The sequence below is a fragment of the Argentina silus genome (genome assembly GCF_951799395.1).
Source record: "Argentina silus genome assembly, chromosome: 9".
In the NCBI taxonomy this organism is placed as follows: Eukaryota; Metazoa; Chordata; class Actinopteri; order Argentiniformes; family Argentinidae; genus Argentina; species Argentina silus.
The window spans coordinates 12,799,131-12,818,693 of NC_139663.1; the positions used below are offsets into that span (position 1 = coordinate 12,799,131).

A 19,563-nucleotide genomic window follows, 5' to 3' on the forward strand; every position below is an offset into this window, starting at 1 on the left:
ATCACAGACGTGCCAATGTTACAGAAGTTAAAGTTCTTGGGTGAGAAGAGTTAAACAGAGTTAAACCCCAGCAGTCAGTAGACAGAAAACTGTCTCTGTAGCTATTCTTTGTGGAAAAAAAGTTCTCAAAAAACTCAAGTCATGACTGCTTAGATATATGAAGTGCCATCTAGCAGGCTCTGTCAGTGTGGTTTTAAGTACACATCACAGGCCCTGTCAGTGTAGTTTTAAGTACACATCTTCACGTATGTCTAATTTAGAGACCTATGACCAACAGCTAAATGGCTAAAGATTTAGTCTGTACCTGCCTGAGATGCTTCTACAGTTCACCTGCTAAATGGAACCTCATGGAACCTCATGGAACTTCATGTACCTAAACAGTCATGACAGAGTTTTCACGAAGAATAACTACAGAGCCATTTTTGGGACGGTCAGTGTGATTTTAGGACACAACCTCACATATGACTATTCGCTTTATACCACTATGACCAATAGCTAAATGGCTAAAGATTTTGTCTGTGATTGCCTGAGATGCCCGATCGATTTTTACTATGTAACAACTACTGTACATACAAATGATTTGATCATTCGAAAAAGAGAGCTAGTGAAGTATAGGAGGAATGGGTGATGATGGACTCATCAACTTTTAAACCCTCAACTTAAAAGCTCCCTGCATTCCCTTCACATATGAGTCTGGTCGGCGACTGTGATGACAAACTGAAATTATAGTGTATGTGAGTTACGTAACATCACCATAAACAGTCTGTCAGTGGAATACAGAAGCAGTACAAGAAGAGAGAGCGAGAGGGAGAGAGAGAAAGAGAGAGAGAGAGAGAGAGAGAGAAAGAGAGAGAGAGAGAGAGTGAGAGTGTGTAGTTGAGAAGCGGGACCAAGCAAGGGTCTTATAAACATTTCAAGGAGAGAAGAGGCACACAGGAGGAATTTGGACACTTTATTTGGGCATGATGGGAGCAGGGAAGGGCCATAGCTTGCTGGATGAAAAGCAAAGATGTAATGTGTCGTGAAAGTGGAATCCCTCAAAGATAATGAACTAGTATAGAGCCCTGTCAGAAGTTTGCGATGCTGTAGGTCTGTGTTTATGTTGGGGTTTGTGGTCATGTTATACTAGAATCTACATGACATCATAATGGAAGTATATGGGGAGGTGGAGGTCAAATTAAATGCAGACAAGAGAAGAAGCTGACAGTGAACTTCACCCTACCATCCAATACCTCCGGAGTTAAAGCTCCTGTCAAGACCTCATGTTTATTCAAACTCTAACGTACAGCACTGGCGATGTTAACTTTAAACTCAAACTAAACTAGGGACCATTATCAAGACAAACTCTGCTTCTGTATTCTGTTCTGTGGAGTAGGAAAAGTAAAAAAGAAGAGAAAGATGGATGACAGAGAGAGCGCATGGGTAATTAAGGAGATGTATAATAGAGGGTTCACCTTGGTAGGACACCTGGGATAGAATGAGAGCTCAGGGAGAAGGATAGAGAAACAAATGGAGGGTTTAGGACGGCTTAGAGATCCAAGAGAGGCTGACAAATTGGGCAAGTGATAATACTTGACAAAGCACAGAAGGTATTCAAGTGTGTGTGTGTGTGTGTGAGTCAGTGTTTCTAGAATTGTAGGGAAAGATGGAGAATCAGTGTGGGACAGAAAGCTGCTGTTTCATGATCTGAAAGAGGCATTTCCAGCCCCCCCCCCCTCCCACCTCCTTTCTCCCTTCATCCAGTCTGTCTGTCTATTTATGGTAGAAGGCCTCCTCAACCTACGAGCCTCAGAAGAATTCAAAGGGCTGGGCTCAAGGCATCATAATCTGGCCTGTCAGTGTATGACTGAAAGTTTAATAAACAAATCTGGATTTGATTATTAAAAATGTTTGTGAATTCATACAAAACTGAATGAGTGGGTGGTTTATAAAGTGATTGTGTATCGCGGTTGACATCAAGGTGCTACTTGATAACAGCCTGGCTGAAAGACATTTTTAATCCTCAGTGAAAAGCGGTTTAAGTACCTTGTAAAATCTCCTCTGTTTATAGCTGCTCAGAAGTCTGGAATGCTGATTTCTGTGCCTTTTTTTCTAAGTCTGGGAAAGCTGAATGTTTAAATACCTCCTCCAACATCTCAATAATGAATTTATTATTTTATGTAACAATATGTTGTTTGGCTGCCTAATGACACAAAGTTCCTATACTACCACAGAATGAGACTTGCCCTTTAAAAAGTTAGGCCATGTCATCTACAGATGAAGAGATTTCACATATTCATAAACATTTATCATCTCAAAATATTTTCAATACTCTAATCGACACAGTAAACAGCCAGATCTATAACTCAAAGGCCACTGACTGATTTGCAGATCCTGTCAAAACTATGAAAAAAAAACACAAGCCCTGACATTTACAGTGTGTATTTATGTGTGTACTTGTGTAGGTGATTCGGTCTGTGAGTTTGTGTGTGTGAGAGTGTGTGTGTAAGAAGCCAGGGCAGATTTTCATTGAGTCTCTCTTATGTGACCATGTTTGGTAAAGCTCTACAGGCGCAGTCTGTGACCCAGCCTCTTGACCGACCAGCGCACACACACACACACACACACACACACACGGTGGAGAGCTGGATTCAATCAGATGATAGCCCAACAGTGGCTCAGACACCCCACTCTCCACCTCTCTCCCCCCCTTTCTCTGTCACTCTCTCCTGAGTAGAATGGGCATCAGCACCAGGGGAAGCTGCCCCCCTCCCCCCTCTCACACAGGTAGCTGGGCTGGGCTAGGCTGGGCCAGACATACCTTAGAACCAGCAGACCACAGAACACTGATGTTAACGTTCTAATTACTGGATAACTTGGCTTTTCTGACTGTTATGACAGAAATGCATGTTTTGACAATGTTGCGATACAATGTTAAGACATTTTCATTGAAGTGTTACCTCTGTGTGTGTGTGTGTGTGTGTGTCTGTCTGTATTACAATCATTTTGAGACACCCATGCAGGAAAAAGATCTTCTGTATAGTCATAAAAAAGTGATTTTCAATATCTCACATGCCGAAACTCATGTTTATCATCTTAAAAATAAGTGGCCCATAAAATAAAAGGCCCATTTAATTTCTGGTGAAGATAAAACTGGGAACACATCTGTGTAGTCCACAGGAAATAGCTCTGTGTAAACATTGTAAAACATTAAAAAGGCAATGATATAAATAGATGGGATTGAAGTGTATGACTTGAGAGCCAAATGGTCAATAACTGAAGACAAGCAAAAGACCTCTTTCTTCTGCCTCCAATTATTTATTGAAGAACAAAACTTTCAAGTAAGTCTCAACGTTCAGCGCTACAATTACATCATTAGTAGTGGTCATTGTAGACAACAATCTGAGTCACATGGTGCGAAGACAGAGACCCTACTACAGGTCTGTGTAGTGTTCTTTCACATTAAAATCTCCAGAAAATAACAACAACAATGGTAACGAGAAATTGCATTGCATTAAAATAGGGAAATAAAATAAAAAATAAAAATAAAAAAAATAAAAATAAAAAAAACATAGCCAAGAAACCCAACTGACAACTCATTTGATCTAGCATGCTTTTTTTTTTTTCTTTCACCACCATCATCTTCATTTTAATTTCCAGTATTAATTCACCATTAGAGTTATCATTCTCTTGACTTTTAAATTATTTATAATTTGCTCCATCTCCTCTGCGCCTCCTTTCGCATCAAATGTCTAACGTTCCGTTCTCTGTCCCAAAAGAGGCATTAGGTGCTTGCCAGAGGGCGGTCGGAGATCATTGTACCTTCTCTAAAACAAAAACACGAGCGCGACAGGCCTCTCTGAGGGAAATCAAAAGGCATCACGGTTGTTTGTGGCTGATACAGCGTGTACTCAGAACATCATAGATTCAAAACTTGGTGTTAAAACAACTGCCATGTCTCTTCACCATCATTTCCTTCACGCTCTTCTTTTCCGGCCAACTGCAAATTCATTTAACCGGAGGTCTAAGTTGCAATTTCGACTTGTAATTCCGCAGACGACCCCCGTCCCTCCCTCCGCTTGTCCATACACTGGACAATGGACTACACACGTTCCTCCTCTCTGTACAATGTCGATGTAGAAGTTGTACCAGAGTTAGACCCTCTAAACTCACAGCCATCCGAAGCAGACTTAGACACCACGACACAAGCCACAACCTACTGGTGAACCGGTGAACCGCTGAACACCCCCCCCCCCCCCCCCCCCCCCCCAGCATGGATCTACTTGGTAACAGTTATTGTTTCCTGATGAATGAATGGTACTGTACATAGTTGCAATATTCACAGCTTCACGTATCGGAGGACTAGGAGAACAGTGTTGAGCTTCACCAGCTTCTCAGTCTAAGTAGCTGAAATAACTGTCAAATATTAAATTAACCCATCATCGTCATTGTCGCAATCATCCTCCTCCTCCTCATTCTGGTCACCACTAGGCACCTTAACGTACCACCTCACCTCTGAGTCACTTGCCGCCAGTTTTTATGCCACAAAAGGACCATCACAACATTCAGACTGAACGCCTGCTCCCGTATTCAGGAGTGAAGAAACCAACAGGCCCCAGAGAGAGGGATCAACTTTGGATAATACTTGGCCGGATTAATTATTGTGCAGGTGTGTACACAAAAATATATACACATACTGTATACATACGAGTAATAGAGAAGAGGAGATTACAATAGCAAGAGAAAAGAAAAACACTAGTTTACACTTAAAATGTCATCATGCTACTTTACGAGTGAGTACCGGACGCACAGATTCTGTTCAGATCTGTGCCAGATGAATACGATTGTGATGTCATAGCCATGTAGTTCCTAGAATGTTTTTAAAAAACGCCCGTTCCGGAATTTTAAAGAATTTTGAAGATTTGATATTCTAAGTCTACGCAGATGTGCACAGAATCAGTTGCGTCTGGACCTCACCCTCTACCTGACTGCATTAGATTTCCTGCAATGTAAAGGCACAACAATGACTTCACTCTCCCCGGTGGTACGTAGAGGAGCCTTCCAGGGTTATTATTGCTCCATAGGGAGTGTGCTTTCTTTAGTTCCACAGTGAAAAGTCTAACATTTCAGACCCCCATCCTCAACAATCTCAAAGCGCAGTGGATAAGGAGGGGTGGGGGGGACCAAAACACAGAAAATGCACTCAATAAGGGTCTGGTGACAAACAAAAAACTGATAAAATGCACCGATTAAAAATGAACTGCAGAGGAACTGAGGAAGTGGCGATCACGGAACCGCGGAGATGAATGCAATGATGAATATTTGTCCAATATATTTAATCTATCGAAACTAGTGATTGGGATACTAAGGCATCATAATCCAAAGTGTTCTTAATCCTAATCTTGACATGCTCTCAGGGATGATCTGAATCAATCAAGAAAATGCTGATTTTGAACTGATTTTAAAACCGTTTGACAGCATATAGCTGTTCTTCTCATATTGGTTATTAACTTGTAGTTGATGATCAATCACACATGATTATCTTATAGAAACATCATATTGCTATAGCGTTCCTATGGTGGCTGACATTCTGGAGGAGGAAGAGCACCGTATGTGGTATTTCTACAAAGGCACCACACACACACAGTCACACACACACAAACACACACACAAACAGTCACACACACCGAAGCTAGGAGTAGGCCTACAGCAGTACACATCCCCTCCCAAAAAGGGACCTGCTGCTCTTCTGAGTGCTAAATTCGGTTCTCACAAAAACATCTGAGAACAGAACGGAACAGAAAAGCTGGAAGTCCAACCGTTCCCCGAGGTGTCTGGGATAGACACACTAGCAGACACAGTACAGTGAGTAACACTAGGGTTGTTACACTGCAGTGGCTGGCTGCACTCCAAACACAGGGGAGAGGAGAGAGACAGAAAGAGACATCTAAATGTCCTCTCAATGTTCACTAAGTGGATGAGATCTTTTCAAAGGCTAAAAAACTATATTTTACAGTTAGTGAGAGAGAGGGGGGGGCGAGATGAGAGGGAGAAAGAATGAAAACAAACATCACTGTTGATTCTTGTCATATGGAGGGATTGACACGGTCTTTATAAGGCAGGGAGGGGAGAGGTAGAAAAGAAGCATCGTACTGGATGGACTCGACCGTGCTCTCTCTCTCTCTCTCCCCGGTCTGACAGACAGAGGGTGATGAATGTGAAGTTAAGACATGTTGAAGTCCTGGTGCTGCCTGGGGGTTGAAGTCTGGGTAACAGAAGAGACGCTAACTGGATAATGGAGAGAGAAGACACCAGAGCCCTGGACAGAGCAGAGCTACGGTAGCCCCGCTGGGTCAAAAACATGGATGATGAGAAGCAAAAAGCATCCAATGAGAAACCAAACGATGATGATGATTCCTGGGGCATTGGTGGTAGGAGTGGGAGCCATCAGTCACCACATCAATGTATCCATCTCCATCTCCCCTGCACGTGCATCCAGGCCTTCGATGGGACGTCTGTTCCAACCAGTGGTGATTTAATCAGAGCTGTAGAGAGTGAGTGTGTGTGTGTGTGTAGGGGGGGGGGGGGGGGGGGGACCTGGCAGGTGATGCAGTAGGCAGGCGTTCATAATAAAAGGAGGCCACAGCAGGTACAGTATAAGAGGCATTGTGGTGTCTGTCTGTCTGTCTGTCTGTCTGTCTGTCTGGTCAAACTGGCACACTCAAGTCTGAGGTTCTAATGCTGCAGGCCAAGCTGAGGAGAAGGCTCTCCACTGGGCGGGTGGACGGGTCATGCGAAAGGCAACTGAAAAGGGTCCAGGGAGAATTGGGGTGGGGTGGTCTTTTGAGGGGGCCAGGGTTTGGACTGACCTTGGGGATCTATTCTATTTCTTATTGCTTTCCTGTCTATCACAGGCACTTCAGACAACTGGGCTTCGGTTGCAGTTGAAGAGGAGGGGGGGGGGGAGAGAGGGGGGGAGGGAGAGAGAGAGAGAGAGAGAGAGAGAGAGAAAAAAAGAGTGTGCTAAACTGCTGCCCTGTTATCTCCAACCAAACCCAGCCAGGGAACCAGACCAGTCAGTCAGTCAGTCAGTCAGTCAGCCAGCCAGTCAGTCAGTCTATGGATGAAAACACTGAGATACAGAAGCTGGTGTGACGTTGTTGAGTGTCCTCCTCGCTCCGCTACGTGATTTTAGTCCAGGAGGATGGAGAGACCACCTTGACTGGGAGCGTGGGGGTCGGATTTAGGAGTGGGGGGCTGGCGTTTATAATAGCCACTGCTGTCCTGGCTCCCCTCCCCAATGTCTCTGCCCATGACGCCGCCGCCCCCGCGCGCCCCCCCCTCCTTGTCCTCCTCCTCATCCTCCCATCCCTCAGTCTGTATGGTTGTTGACATGGTTCAGCTTGTCTGGGGAGGAGGAGGAGGAGGTGGAGGTGGAGACCTCTTTGACCTTGCTGCTGCGCATGGCGCCCGTGATGACCTTGTAGCAGCCGCGGGCGATCTTGTACATCCAGACACAGTTGAGGATGTCCAGGGCGATGCAGGAGGTGATCCAGGCCACCTGGGCACCCAGGCCCAGCCTATCGAACGCCTCCGTGCCGAACGTGGCGAACACGCTGGACCAGTAAGGCGGCATAACCACGATGCGGACCAGGAAGAAGACGGCTGACATAGCAACGCCGTTGAAGACCACCAGGCGGTCCGAGCGCGGGTACTTGAGCATCTCGAAGAACCACCTGCATAACGGGGGGGGGGGAGACACTGTTAGTTTTCACTTTAGTTTATCTGATCATTTTGAAATCAAGCTCACACAAAAACCTACATGTCCCTGACAGGGGAGGCTGGTGGAGGTAGAAATCAGAGGACAGGCTCATTGTGATGCATGCCATGGGATGGAATGAGGAACACGTGTTTGAAACCATTCCTCATTCCATTCCATGCATTACAATGACCCAGACTCAGAGGAAAGAAGGTAGAAGACAGGGTAGAGTATGGAATTATGGAATCATACGCCACTTTGTATAAAAGGGGTGGAGCTACTAAATCTTACCTTTGGTTCACAAAAGGTGTGGATAACTCTGAAATGAGACGGAAGTTGGCGAAATAAGGAAGCACGCCCCGCGTCTGCAGGAGGGAAAACAAACATGTTACTACAAGGACAGAAATCAAACAAATACAAACATTTCCGTATTCAACACTTGGAAAAGTGTTTCCATTCCAAAAAACCCCCAGTCGATCCATAGGAAGTGTATGTGTATAGCCATTCAGCCATTCTTCTTCACTAGTCTCACCAAGACGTATCCATATGCATAGAGCGCCGCCAAGTGGTGACAGACAAAAAAGCCGTCCCCCATGGTGCTCCAGTTACAGGCCAGCAGCACCAGATCTGAACACAGAGCAGATTAACACTGGTTATACAACGGCTTGGTGAAAACAAGCATCGTGATTGGCCTGATTTAATAACGACAATGTCACGGTTAAATCACCTATTATGATAATCCTAGATTTAGATTTGTGTATCAGGTCTCCTTGACAACGTTTGTAGTTTTGGAAAACTATATTTTATCAGCGCAGGGCAGAAACCACCACAATCAATCACAAACTAAATACTTAAAGCATTGTTTCCCTGTCACAGTTTTCGGATCTGTTGTGTATCTGTTGTGTAAAAGCAAAAATGCCCTCGAGGCCGTGATTTAGGGCAGGGGTTTGCTGCGTGTCATGCCTAACAACTCCCCCGTACCTGTGACAATATTGACATTATACAAGCATTATTGCTAATTAGCACACAGGTTACTACTTCTCCAGTTCACTGAGTATTCTCACCCATCCCTACATAACACAGGCCATTTCCTCATTGTAAACGGGAACACGTCCTTAATCATTTATGTGATTACATAACAGCTAAATAAAAGATGAAATGGAAGACAAACATGAAGGAGACTCACCATAAAGCAGGTAGCCACATGTTATGGCCACATTCAGCTTCACTAGACTGGGGTCTCCCCTGTACAGCAGAAACAAAAACACACCTGTGTTAAAACACACACACACACACACACACACACACACACACACACACACACACAGACACACAGACACACAGACACAGACACGTTGCAACATTACTGCAGCCTACAGATTAAAGCTCCATCTAAACAAAGACACAAAAGCTACTTACTGTTCCACAGAATGCAGTCTAAATCAACTGGCATGTTAAACTGTATTCTAACCTACATTCTAAGAGTCTACAGTAACTAAGGCCTTGTGTACACCTGACACTTAAATATCAGACGTCTGTTATCCCAACGTGATGACCAGGCCACAATCCCATCACAGTATGTGAGCTCACACCTGGTATTAGGTGTGACCTGACTGCATACTCCTTCTGCCCTTGCTGTATTTAATAGGCTGTAAGTTCAGCCGGATGCAAACACAATCAGGCCACAATGCGACCTGTACAGTTGTATGCGATCATCTTATTCGGATGACAAACGTGGGATTTAAGTGTCAAATGTAGACAAGGCCGAATACATACACACTGTCTCACTGCAGACTGAGTAATGGTGATGTCATAAATCAATTCCTAGTTCTGCTCAGCTGCGATACCTGTGTAACCTGGAAAGATCATGGTCATAGTCGTGGATGTTGACAAAGCAGCCCTACATGTTGACACAGGGTGTGCTGCTTCTATTTGTCTGCTGTATGTGTGTGTGTGTGTGTGTATGTTTACTCATGGACAGAAATCAACATGGAATACACGTCTGTCAGGATGTGTGCATACTGTACAAGCAGCCCATAGTATGTGTAAATATACGATTGTTGCTTGGTGGAAGGTTCTGGATGCTCAACCTCAACTCATGGGCCACAAACCGCATGTGTTGACTGTATGAACCTATGAAAGAGCAATCTACTTAATGACTGTAGTCATAATAAATACTGTGTGTGTGTGCACGTGTGTATGTGTATGGGTGTGTCTGTCTGCCTGCCTGTCTGCCTGCCTGTCTGTCTGTCTGCCTGTCTGCCTGCCTGCCTGTCTGTCTGCCTGTCTGCCTGTCTGCCTGCCTCAGTGGTAAGGTGATATTGGCCTGTCTCCATCGCAGGTATTATGTTGTGGAAGGCTGGATCAGAGCTACTGTGTGTAACAGCATACTACCTGGTGCTCTCAGGCTCACAGAGGACAGGAGAGGACAGGACAGGAGGGCTCGCTTTACGCTCCACATGACCCAGCACTCACCTTTCTCAACCTTTACCCCCCACTTGTAGGCAACTGCAGCCTGTCTGTCTGTCTGTCTGTCTGTCTCTGTGTTTGATACCATTCCTCATTCCATCCCATGCATTACAATGAACCCGTCCTCTGATTTCTGCCTCCACCAACGTCCCCTGATCCAAACCCTGGCTACCCTCAACCTCTCACCCAGAGCCATACTACAGATGTCACTCAGGTTCCATCCTAATGCACCCGGGTCCTTGATTCTCATGTTCAGTGCCCATCCAATCATATCCCACTTGGTCCTACTGGACACGGTCTCCACTGACCAGCCCCCAACCCTCTTATCTGTGCAGAAAATAACATCACTTTCTGTCTGTAGTGGATATGACTTCTGAAAACAACAACCAACACTCTCTGTACATACTGTCTCTCTGTCTGTCTCTCCACCTGTCTGTCTGTCTAAGTGTAAAACCATCTGACCCCAGATGTATGGCTCCCCAGAGCTTCCTCACACACATGCAGCCAGACTGCAGCTGTGACATGTAGGCTTCTGCATCCCATCCCATGTGGCTCCAATCATTTCCCCATTTTTGAGTGCAGGTCTACAGTACATCCTGTCCACATATATAACGGACTAGTGTCGGAACAAAAAGGTGGCTAAAACAGACAGACAGAGATGAAACCGATGGAACGTAACTAAAGGGTTAAAAACCTTAAATTCAGCGTGAAAGATGGTGGGTATCTCTATTCCGATAAACAATGTTTACTCTCTACTACGTCCCCTGATCCTACGGTATTGATCATTCACCCTTGTCCACACAGAGAATCACAGCTATCGTACAGCAGATAAGCTGATGGCTCAGTGGAACCTAGAACATAAAAGTCTGAGGAAATCATAAAGGCCAGGACGGGACGGTTCAAAGGTTCCTTAAACATGTCAGTAGGATCAGGGTAGGATCAGGACACAGTAAGTTAACCCACACCGTACACTTCCTGGAATCTCACGAATGAATCTCCATTGACAAATCAAATTCCAGTGTTTACAATCACAAATTCAGTACTCCACCCTCAGTCTTAATGGACGGACGGACGGACGGACAGACGGAGACACACACAGGCTTCAGGCTCAGTTAAACCAATCAGGCGACGCAATGGAGGCGGGTGGGTAACGCTGTCGACTGATTGGATTAAGAGGAAGGCAGAACCGTGGAGAGTGAAGTTGTGAAAGGCCAAAGCTGTCACGATGGCGGTTCTGGAGGCGGCTAATTCTGTGGAGCCCAGCACAATGCCTCACTCTGTGACACGTCTTAATGGTCCCGTAATGCAATCAGATTAACTGGAGAATGAACGCCTGCTCACGCCACTCAGTATTGCAAAAAGGGGAACTAGCTACTACTAACGCTAAGACTGCAGCTAGCCTAAATAGGGGAGAAGTGACACACTAAGGGGAGGAGGGGAGACCATTGTGAGAGGTGGGTGCAGAGCAACAGCGGGGGGGTGGGAGGAGGATAAATAAAAAAAATACAGAAAAGGAAGGAAGAGTCAATAGCGCACCAACAAAGACGTACAATAACAGATAGAATCACAAAGACAAGATGGCTACGTGGGATAGGCAGGGACAATACAAAGTAAGTAATGACGTGGAGCCTCTGAGATAGAAGAGGACAGATAAGGAAGCAGAAGGGAGGGGGAGAAGGGGATGAACATGTGAAACGTTTGGACACTGAGCAGAGCAGATGAAGGGATATGGGGGTGGGGGTGTGTGTGGGGGGGGGCTCCTTCTCTCCCCTTTGCCCCCCTCCCCTTTCTCCCTCTCTTTGCTCCATCGGCGCTGCTGGCCAGGGTGACAGAGAGACAATGAGAGCGAGGGAGGAGCTGTATTGATTAGAGAGCCAGAGAGGCGGGGTGCTGCTGGGAGGGATGGGGGGAGCTCAGGGGGGGGGGGTCACATGGAAGAGAGAGGGAGGGAGGGAGGGAGGGAGGGAGGGAGGAGAGGGGCTAGAGACTGGGCTGCTGTTGTTTGCTATGAAAAGGAGCCTTGTTGGCAGGACTCTGCCCTGTCTGATCAGACCAAGAGAGGAAGAGAAACAGAGGGAGAGAGAAAAGAGGAGGGGAAGACTGGGAGAGAGAAAGAGAGTGAGAAAGTAGATGGATGGATGGGGGGGAATTACCATTCCTCTCTTTCAGGATTCAATGATGCAAATCACACAGTCAGCATTAGGAGAGAGGGAGAGAGAGAGAGAAAGAGAGAGAAGATAGAAGACAATAATGAAAGGGCAAATCCACTGAATCTACACCTCTCTGGAGACTCCACACAGACAGTTGAGATCTGTCCTCCACTACTTCCCTGCACTCTGCTGTCTCTCCGGCTGACAGAGAGAACAGCATCGTCATCATTCCCCTAGTGTATAAACCTCTCCCTCCCTCCCTCCCTCTCTCTTCTCCCTCCCTTCTGTTCCCTCCCTCTTGGAGTGGTAGTCATGGTGGCTCGCTGGTCTGCTGAGACACGTTTCAGTTCCTCTTACCAGACGGGATCTGCGTTGACAGCGTCATCGAACCACAGGATGTAAAGACAGAAGAGGCCCACGATCAGGGCATGGACAGTGGACACCAACCTAGAGGACACACAGACAGAGTTAATGCGAGGATAGACAGTGACGGATGTTTATCATCTTGGTGCCAAGAATAATTCGACTGTTTCATTGAAGGGAAATAACAATAATATTTACAAGTCTGACAGCACAATGCGCAACTTGGACTTGGGCTTGATTGGACTGTGAGCACTCTCTAGCCGGCAGACTTTTTAATTAATTACGGCCCAGGTGCATTGGGGCCAGAGTTGTGTGTGTGACTACTACAAGGCCTTGTTGAGAACCCCTGACCTTTGGAACTGTTATCTGGGCCAGTGAAGAGCACTCCAGAACTCTGATGGCCCTTATCTCCCCTCTCTCTCTCTCTCTCTCTCTCTCTCTCAAACACACAGTCACTCCAGTCCCCTACTCCCTGGACACAGCAGCCCTCCCCCAGTGAACCCCAGCTGGCCCACAGGCCCCCTGGGACTGGCCCCACACACCAGCTACCGTAGGGGCTCAGAACCCTTTATACAATTCTTTTGCTGTCTGTGCTTTTTGTTTTTATTGCTTTAGTTCTTTTTTTTATTATTGATTGTCTTCTCCATGGATGTAAAGTGTCTTTGAGTACTGAGAAAAGCGCTATAGAAAATACATGTATTATTATTATTATTAGGCCTACTGTATATCACTGGCTTAATACATGTATTATTATTATTATTAGTAGTAGTATTAGGCCCACTGTAGTGTGAGAGAAGAGAACACAAAACATCCATTAGCAAGAATGCAAAAAAAAAAAAGAAAAGGAGAATTTCTTGGACTGCCAACCTAGTTCAAGCTGCTGCTCTTCATACCACAAGGCTTCCATCCCTGGTGTCCTGCCAGTTTCCTATTTCCTATAGGGGATGGAAGCCTGGCTTCTATCCCAGGAGGACTCCCTGTGTGCCCCCTTAGAAGCCAGGCTTCCATCCCAGGAGGACTCCCTGTGTGCCCCCTTAGAAGCCAGGCTTCCATCCCAGGAGGACTCCCTGTGTGCCCCCTTAGAAGCCAGGCTTCCATCCCAGGAGGACTCCCTGTGTGCCCCCTTAGAAGCCAGGCTTCCATCCCAGGAGGACTCCCTGTGTGCCCCCTTAGAAGCCAGGCTTCCATCCCGGGGTGTGCAGTGACGTTGGCCGGGAGTTCACCCTGCACCATCTCAGATACGACGCTTGTGCGACCAACACACTGACTGACACACTGGGAGCCGTTACGCAACCACAGGTACCTGTCAATCAAACCTCAGCCATTCACTAGTATCAGTGTTTGACCTTTGATCTGTTATATGTTAGACCTGAGCACACATGACTCTGACGAAGAGAGGCATACTGTGACTAAGGGTTAAGTAGTGCCCACCAATGATATCATAGATAAGGGAGGGGATGTGGCACATGAAGCCAAAGAACTAATGTTACACAACAGCGGTGGACGGCCTTTGGAATGAACCCCAAACTAGCTACTCTGTTCTGTTCTTTACCCTGCCAATATTTCAAATCGCAGCGGCCACATACTGTGGAATGCTGCAAAAATGGCCAATGATACGTACTCCGTGGTGATAGACAGACACCCTGATGATCCTTAGAGAGAGAAAAACATAGCGGAGTCCCTCCTGGATTAAAGATAAACCCGCTCTGTTTTCCTCTGTTTCTGCTCATTGTATCGCGTTTGTGTATGAAATGTGCTCCAGAAATAAACTTGAAAACTGATTTAATTTGATGTGACGTGTGTGTCAGGCAGAGACAGACAGACAGGCAGGCAGACACGCAAAGGGGTGTCGTCGTGACTGCTGGAGGAGGGGGAGGCAGCTATTGCTAAGACTGTACCTTGAGTTCCACTCTGTGAGCTTGGTGGGGGGCAGGCGTCTGTAGCCAGGGGTGAGGACGATCGAGAGCAGCGGGCTGGCCACGGAGAAGAGCAGCTGGAACACCACGAAGCTGCCAGCCACCACGGTCAACTCTCTCGTCTCCATCACTCACCTACAGGAGAGAGAGAGAGAGAGAGAGAGACATGAAGTGATGCAGACCGCAAAGTGCAAACAAGCTTCACACTAGCAGGGGACAGAGAGACAGAAAGAGGTAAAGAGAGAGAGCGAGGGAGAGAGAGAGAGACACGAACTGATAGAGGGGGAAACAGAGCTGGGGGGAAGGATGGACGGCATAGGAGAGGGTGTGGAGGACAGAAAGAGAAGAAAGAAGGATGGCATTGGATGACCGGAGGGCAAGAGGGAGAAAAAGAGCAGCAAAGCAATAGGCAGCAATGACAATAAAGTCCTGATTGTGCATATATATATATATATTGTGCAAGGGGGATTACGTGCAACTGTTCAGTGCATACACAAAAATCCCCCTCAAAGAAACCAATGACTCAGCACTGAAAGAAAAGAGGATTGTCAAGATGAAGCAAGAGGTTCAGGCCACAGCTGAGACAGACGCTGTGGGCGAAACGAGAGGAGGAGGAAGAAACTGTGATGAAGAGAACCACACACACAAACGGAAAGAGGAAGAGACTTGAAACTAAAGTGTATTTATATGAGTGTGAATGTGCATGCGTGCGTCTATCCATCTAAAGGGGTCACTGCCCTGCAGTGTCCTGTGGGGAGCCGTGTTACACAGCCTGCGGACAGGCCTGTTCCATCTCCAACACTATTAGGCCAGACACATGGTCACAACTTAGACCACAGCTGGGGTGCTCTCTGTTTACACAGATACACACGGTACTAACAAACAAGACTTATCTAACAAACACAAGACTTATCTTCCACTACTGGGTCTCAGTAACCTCACTGAGAGCCTGGCCTGGTCTAACCCTGTCAGCCACCCACTGGCCGGCCCTGCCAGGCCCCCTTTCCCAGAAGAAGGATTATGGGGACCAAGATTTCCAGCCGTCTCAAAGGTCCTTAGCCCTACGAGCTCTTGACTGAGGTCCATGACTGAGTGGTCCTGTGTCCTCATCCCCTCCCTCCCACACACACACACTAATGCACTGTTTACTGTTAATAAATCTACAAGAACCCAGCTAAATCCAGGGAATATGGCTGCTGCTTATTTAGATGAAGCAACACAACACAAACTGAAATCCTAGGACGCACAACGTGCTTGCAACGACGATTACGATTGGGTAAGGTTACAAATTATTTGGTGAGATGACTGGTTGTGAACATGTTGATACGGTAGGGTCATTCAATCTCCAGAAGGATCAAAGCAAACAGGCCTCACCCTTGGCACCACCTGGCACTTGATGCAAACATACAGACTTCTATTTATACCTCCAAAGAATCCCATGTCATGACTGCACACTGCCCACCACCCTAACCCACACGAAATAGGACACGACAGACACACACACACACACACGCACACGCACACGCACACACACACACACACACGCACACGCACACGCACACGCACAGGTTAAAGCAACTACTGTACTGATATCTGACAGCCCCAACACCCATAATAACGCACTGAAGTCCAACACAATCTTCTTCCATCATGTGCTTAGAAAGGGGATTTCAGGATGATGAAGCTAAAGACGACTGGCAGCTGAGTCAACTTGATCTGCACTGCATCACGGGAGCAGACACTGCAACACACATACAGTACAATCCCACCCTCCCTGTAATAGCTGAAAGAGCATCTAACTAACAATTCACCTGACAGCATTTCGGCCCAACAGGATAGATAGGTCTACTATATATGCCATTTAGCTGACGCTTCTATCCAAAGCGACGTACATTGCAGTGAATGCATACATTTCAGTATATATGGTCCCTGCAGGAATCAAACCCACAACCTAAGCGTTGTTAGCGCCATGCTCTACCAACTGAGCCCCAGAGGACAACTACTGTCTAGTAGGAGAGACTCTCATTGTTCCACTGCACATTCCTCGAGCACCCTGGTCCTTATGCTGCGTGTAGCTGAATAATTCATTAGAATTCTTCACCTGGCAAGCTGGTTTTGACTGCCTAGGCGGAGGGAGGGGACCCGAGTGGGGCTTCGGTGCTTGACAGGCGGCTACCATCCACCGTTTGACCTTGTTCCTCAGCACTATTTGCTGCTGTCAGCAAACTATGACCGCTTGGCATATCGACCCAGCATAAATAATAGCGGTTCAATTTCCCCGGTTCCAGTGGAAATCTAAAACGTCCCGTCCCGTCTCCTGCAATGCCGCATATGCCAATGGGGGCTGACAGTAACAGTTCTCAGATAGAGCTATGGCAACTGTCTACCTTTTGCATCGAAGGAAAATAGCAATAGGTATTCCACGACGACTGACATCTGTCTGTTTTTCTTGTCAAAAATCACCTATCTTTGAGAGCGGACCAAATCTGATAATCTCTCCCAGTCTGTAAGCTCGCTGTTTGTCCATCGCTGATCGCTCCAAGCAAAACCGTACACAATGCTGCAATTGAATGAGTCAAATTAATTGCCTTGGACTAAATCAGGACAAATAATGCGGCGAATATCGATTCACACTCTAGAGGGGAAATCGACAGCAACGTCCACCGTCTGGCGTAGTGCCCTTTCTTGCGGAGAGATATACATAATCATGCATAACTTGCCAGCCGAATCCCTTGTTCTCTCCGCGGCGCGTGATACAGAAAACGTTGTGCACGACAAGCAACGTGTCAAATACCTCGAATTTCAGCAACATTATTATCACCAGTAAAACTGGATTCCAGGTTAGCCAGATGGTGAACGAGTTTTAACAAGTAACCAAGATTGCGACATGAATTGTGTGAGAGCGAAGTTGTTGACTGGAAAGCAAAGCTATGCTGCCACAAATGTAACCAAGCAAGGGTCGTATTGCGGTCACAAGATTTATATAATAAATTCCCACTGCTGTGTCGACAAGTGCATTAGCTAAACTAAACGAACATGTTGTGATATACAATGTGATAAGTGAAGAGGTTAGGTAAACCACTACCTGATATCAGTCGCATAGGTCTGTGTAAGTAGGTCTAGCTCCTGTTTGGCAGCCGTCTTCTTCACTTTCTTAGCTAAGTTAGCAAGTCGGCTAGCTAGCTAGCAGTAGCTCCACCACACTAGCTCTCCCTCCTAGTGCGTCCTCGTGAAAAAGGCTCTTACGATGAATGCAATGCCGTGCATGCATAACCGTTACAGTCCCTGGAGAATTGAAATTCTCAGCCTTATTTCCCTATCGCCATGCGTTCCCAGTTTTGACTTAAAAAATAAGTTTTACCCGTTTTATTTTGGCATTGACAGCTCCGACTAACCTGTGACGCCAACACGCAGATAACACCCACTCCACGAGCACACACCCCTCGCTATAGCCACACCCACAATGAACAAAGACATTGCAGCATTTATTCCTCAATGGGAAATACTTCAGCCCGCTACTGACCGCATCAATCAACCTTATTTACACAGAGACTCACATTACTATCAGGCAGCTTGACAGGCTATTGTAACCTTTTTCTACAGTATCCATAGGCCTGACCATGTTACTTTACTAAAGTAATCAAGCAAATCTGGATATTACTAGTCCACATTTCCTTTAAGAGGATTGTATCATTGTACAGTATGATGACATCATTAATTCATTCTCTGCACTTTGTCATCATTCCACGTCCTCCTGAGTCATGGCTGTCTGACTGGTTTCCCTGCAATGTTCTCATGCCCAGAATAGGCCTGCAATTGCCCTTTGTTTTACAGTATAGAGTAGGGCAAGCGGCAGGCCTCTAGGTCCACAGCTGTCGAGTGAGGTATAGGTCATGTAATGTAATGATTAGACTGATCATATTATGGCCTAGGAAAATGGTTCTCAACCTGGGGCCTATTCACAGGGTATAGACTTACTGTATAAGAAAATAGGTGTAATGGTACTGTACAATGAACATGAGTGGGTCCAGCTAGAGCTATTTCATTGATTGAGGGTACAGTAAGCAAAAAAGGTTGAGAACTCCAGACCAAGCCTATTTGACTGAGGGAAAACAGCACAGGGCAGAGTGATGGGAGACAGGAGAGAGACAGACAGATGACACCAGGGAAACTAATCCTGTCGCCAACAATCAAGGGCTTCAAAGATTAACCAAACAGCAACTGCTAATCAGGGCAGATTAAACAGCACTCAGTAGTGATATGCAAACAGTAACACACTTGGGTGATATAACGCCATCAAATATAACAGATTGTTACCAAACATACTGGATTTTCTGAAGTGGGAGAGATGTTCAAATACAACTTCATTGTTCATGAACAAACACAATACCACAACTGTTCCAAACATATAATTAGTATTCTAATTCTATGGTTCCAAACCTACCGTGGAAAAACAGTGAGGGCAGAGTAGTGCCAACATAGTGTCATCACAATGCCAAGAGATTGGAAAATCTAAACCCTAAGGCAATGGTCCATACAGTTGTGGTTGTGTTCACAGCTCTAGTCTTATCCACAAATTAACGAGTGCACATGATGATTTGACTTGCACAGTAGCAAAGACTGTCTAGCAGATTTCATATCAGATGTTATCACACTCAGTTTGCACTTTGCACATCCTTCAAATACATCACAAAAATGGGAGTATCAATTTATTATGCATCATATAATATAATAATTACAGCAATTAGGCCATGATAGTAATAAGCATGTGAGCAATTTTGTACAGTAAATTAAACTATTCTGGTCTAACAATGCAACAAAAATAAATCTTTAACACTTTACTTAGAGCATACAGTTATAAGGCATTCATAGTGCATTATACGACTGTCATCTGTGTCAAACTGAATCACCTCAGAGCTATGCAAAA

The 19,563-nt window shown here is 45.9% G+C and overlaps 1 protein-coding gene across 2 annotated transcripts; it reads right to left on the reverse strand.

Moving 5' to 3' along the window:
* Positions 1-3,283: 3,283 nt before the first annotated feature.
* tlcd4b (TLC domain containing 4b) lies at positions 3,284-18,007 on the reverse strand. Of its 2 annotated transcripts, none has more exons than XM_083677661.1 (7): positions 17,998-18,007; positions 14,619-14,771; positions 12,715-12,804; positions 8,925-8,983; positions 8,271-8,365; positions 8,030-8,103; positions 3,284-7,715 (listed from the first exon to the last, which is right to left on the reverse strand). In XM_083677661.1, exons 2-7 carry the CDS (start codon positions 14,762-14,764, stop codon positions 7,352-7,354), a joined length of 828 nt encoding a protein of 275 aa, XP_083533787.1. In that variant the 5' UTR covers positions 14,765-14,771; positions 17,998-18,007; the 3' UTR covers positions 3,284-7,351. The 2 variants fall into 2 exon arrangements, with proteins under 2 accessions (XP_083533787.1, XP_083533786.1); XM_083677660.1 differs by having other exon boundaries at positions 17,722-17,998.
* Between the last annotated feature and the right edge of the window lie 1,556 nt (positions 18,008-19,563).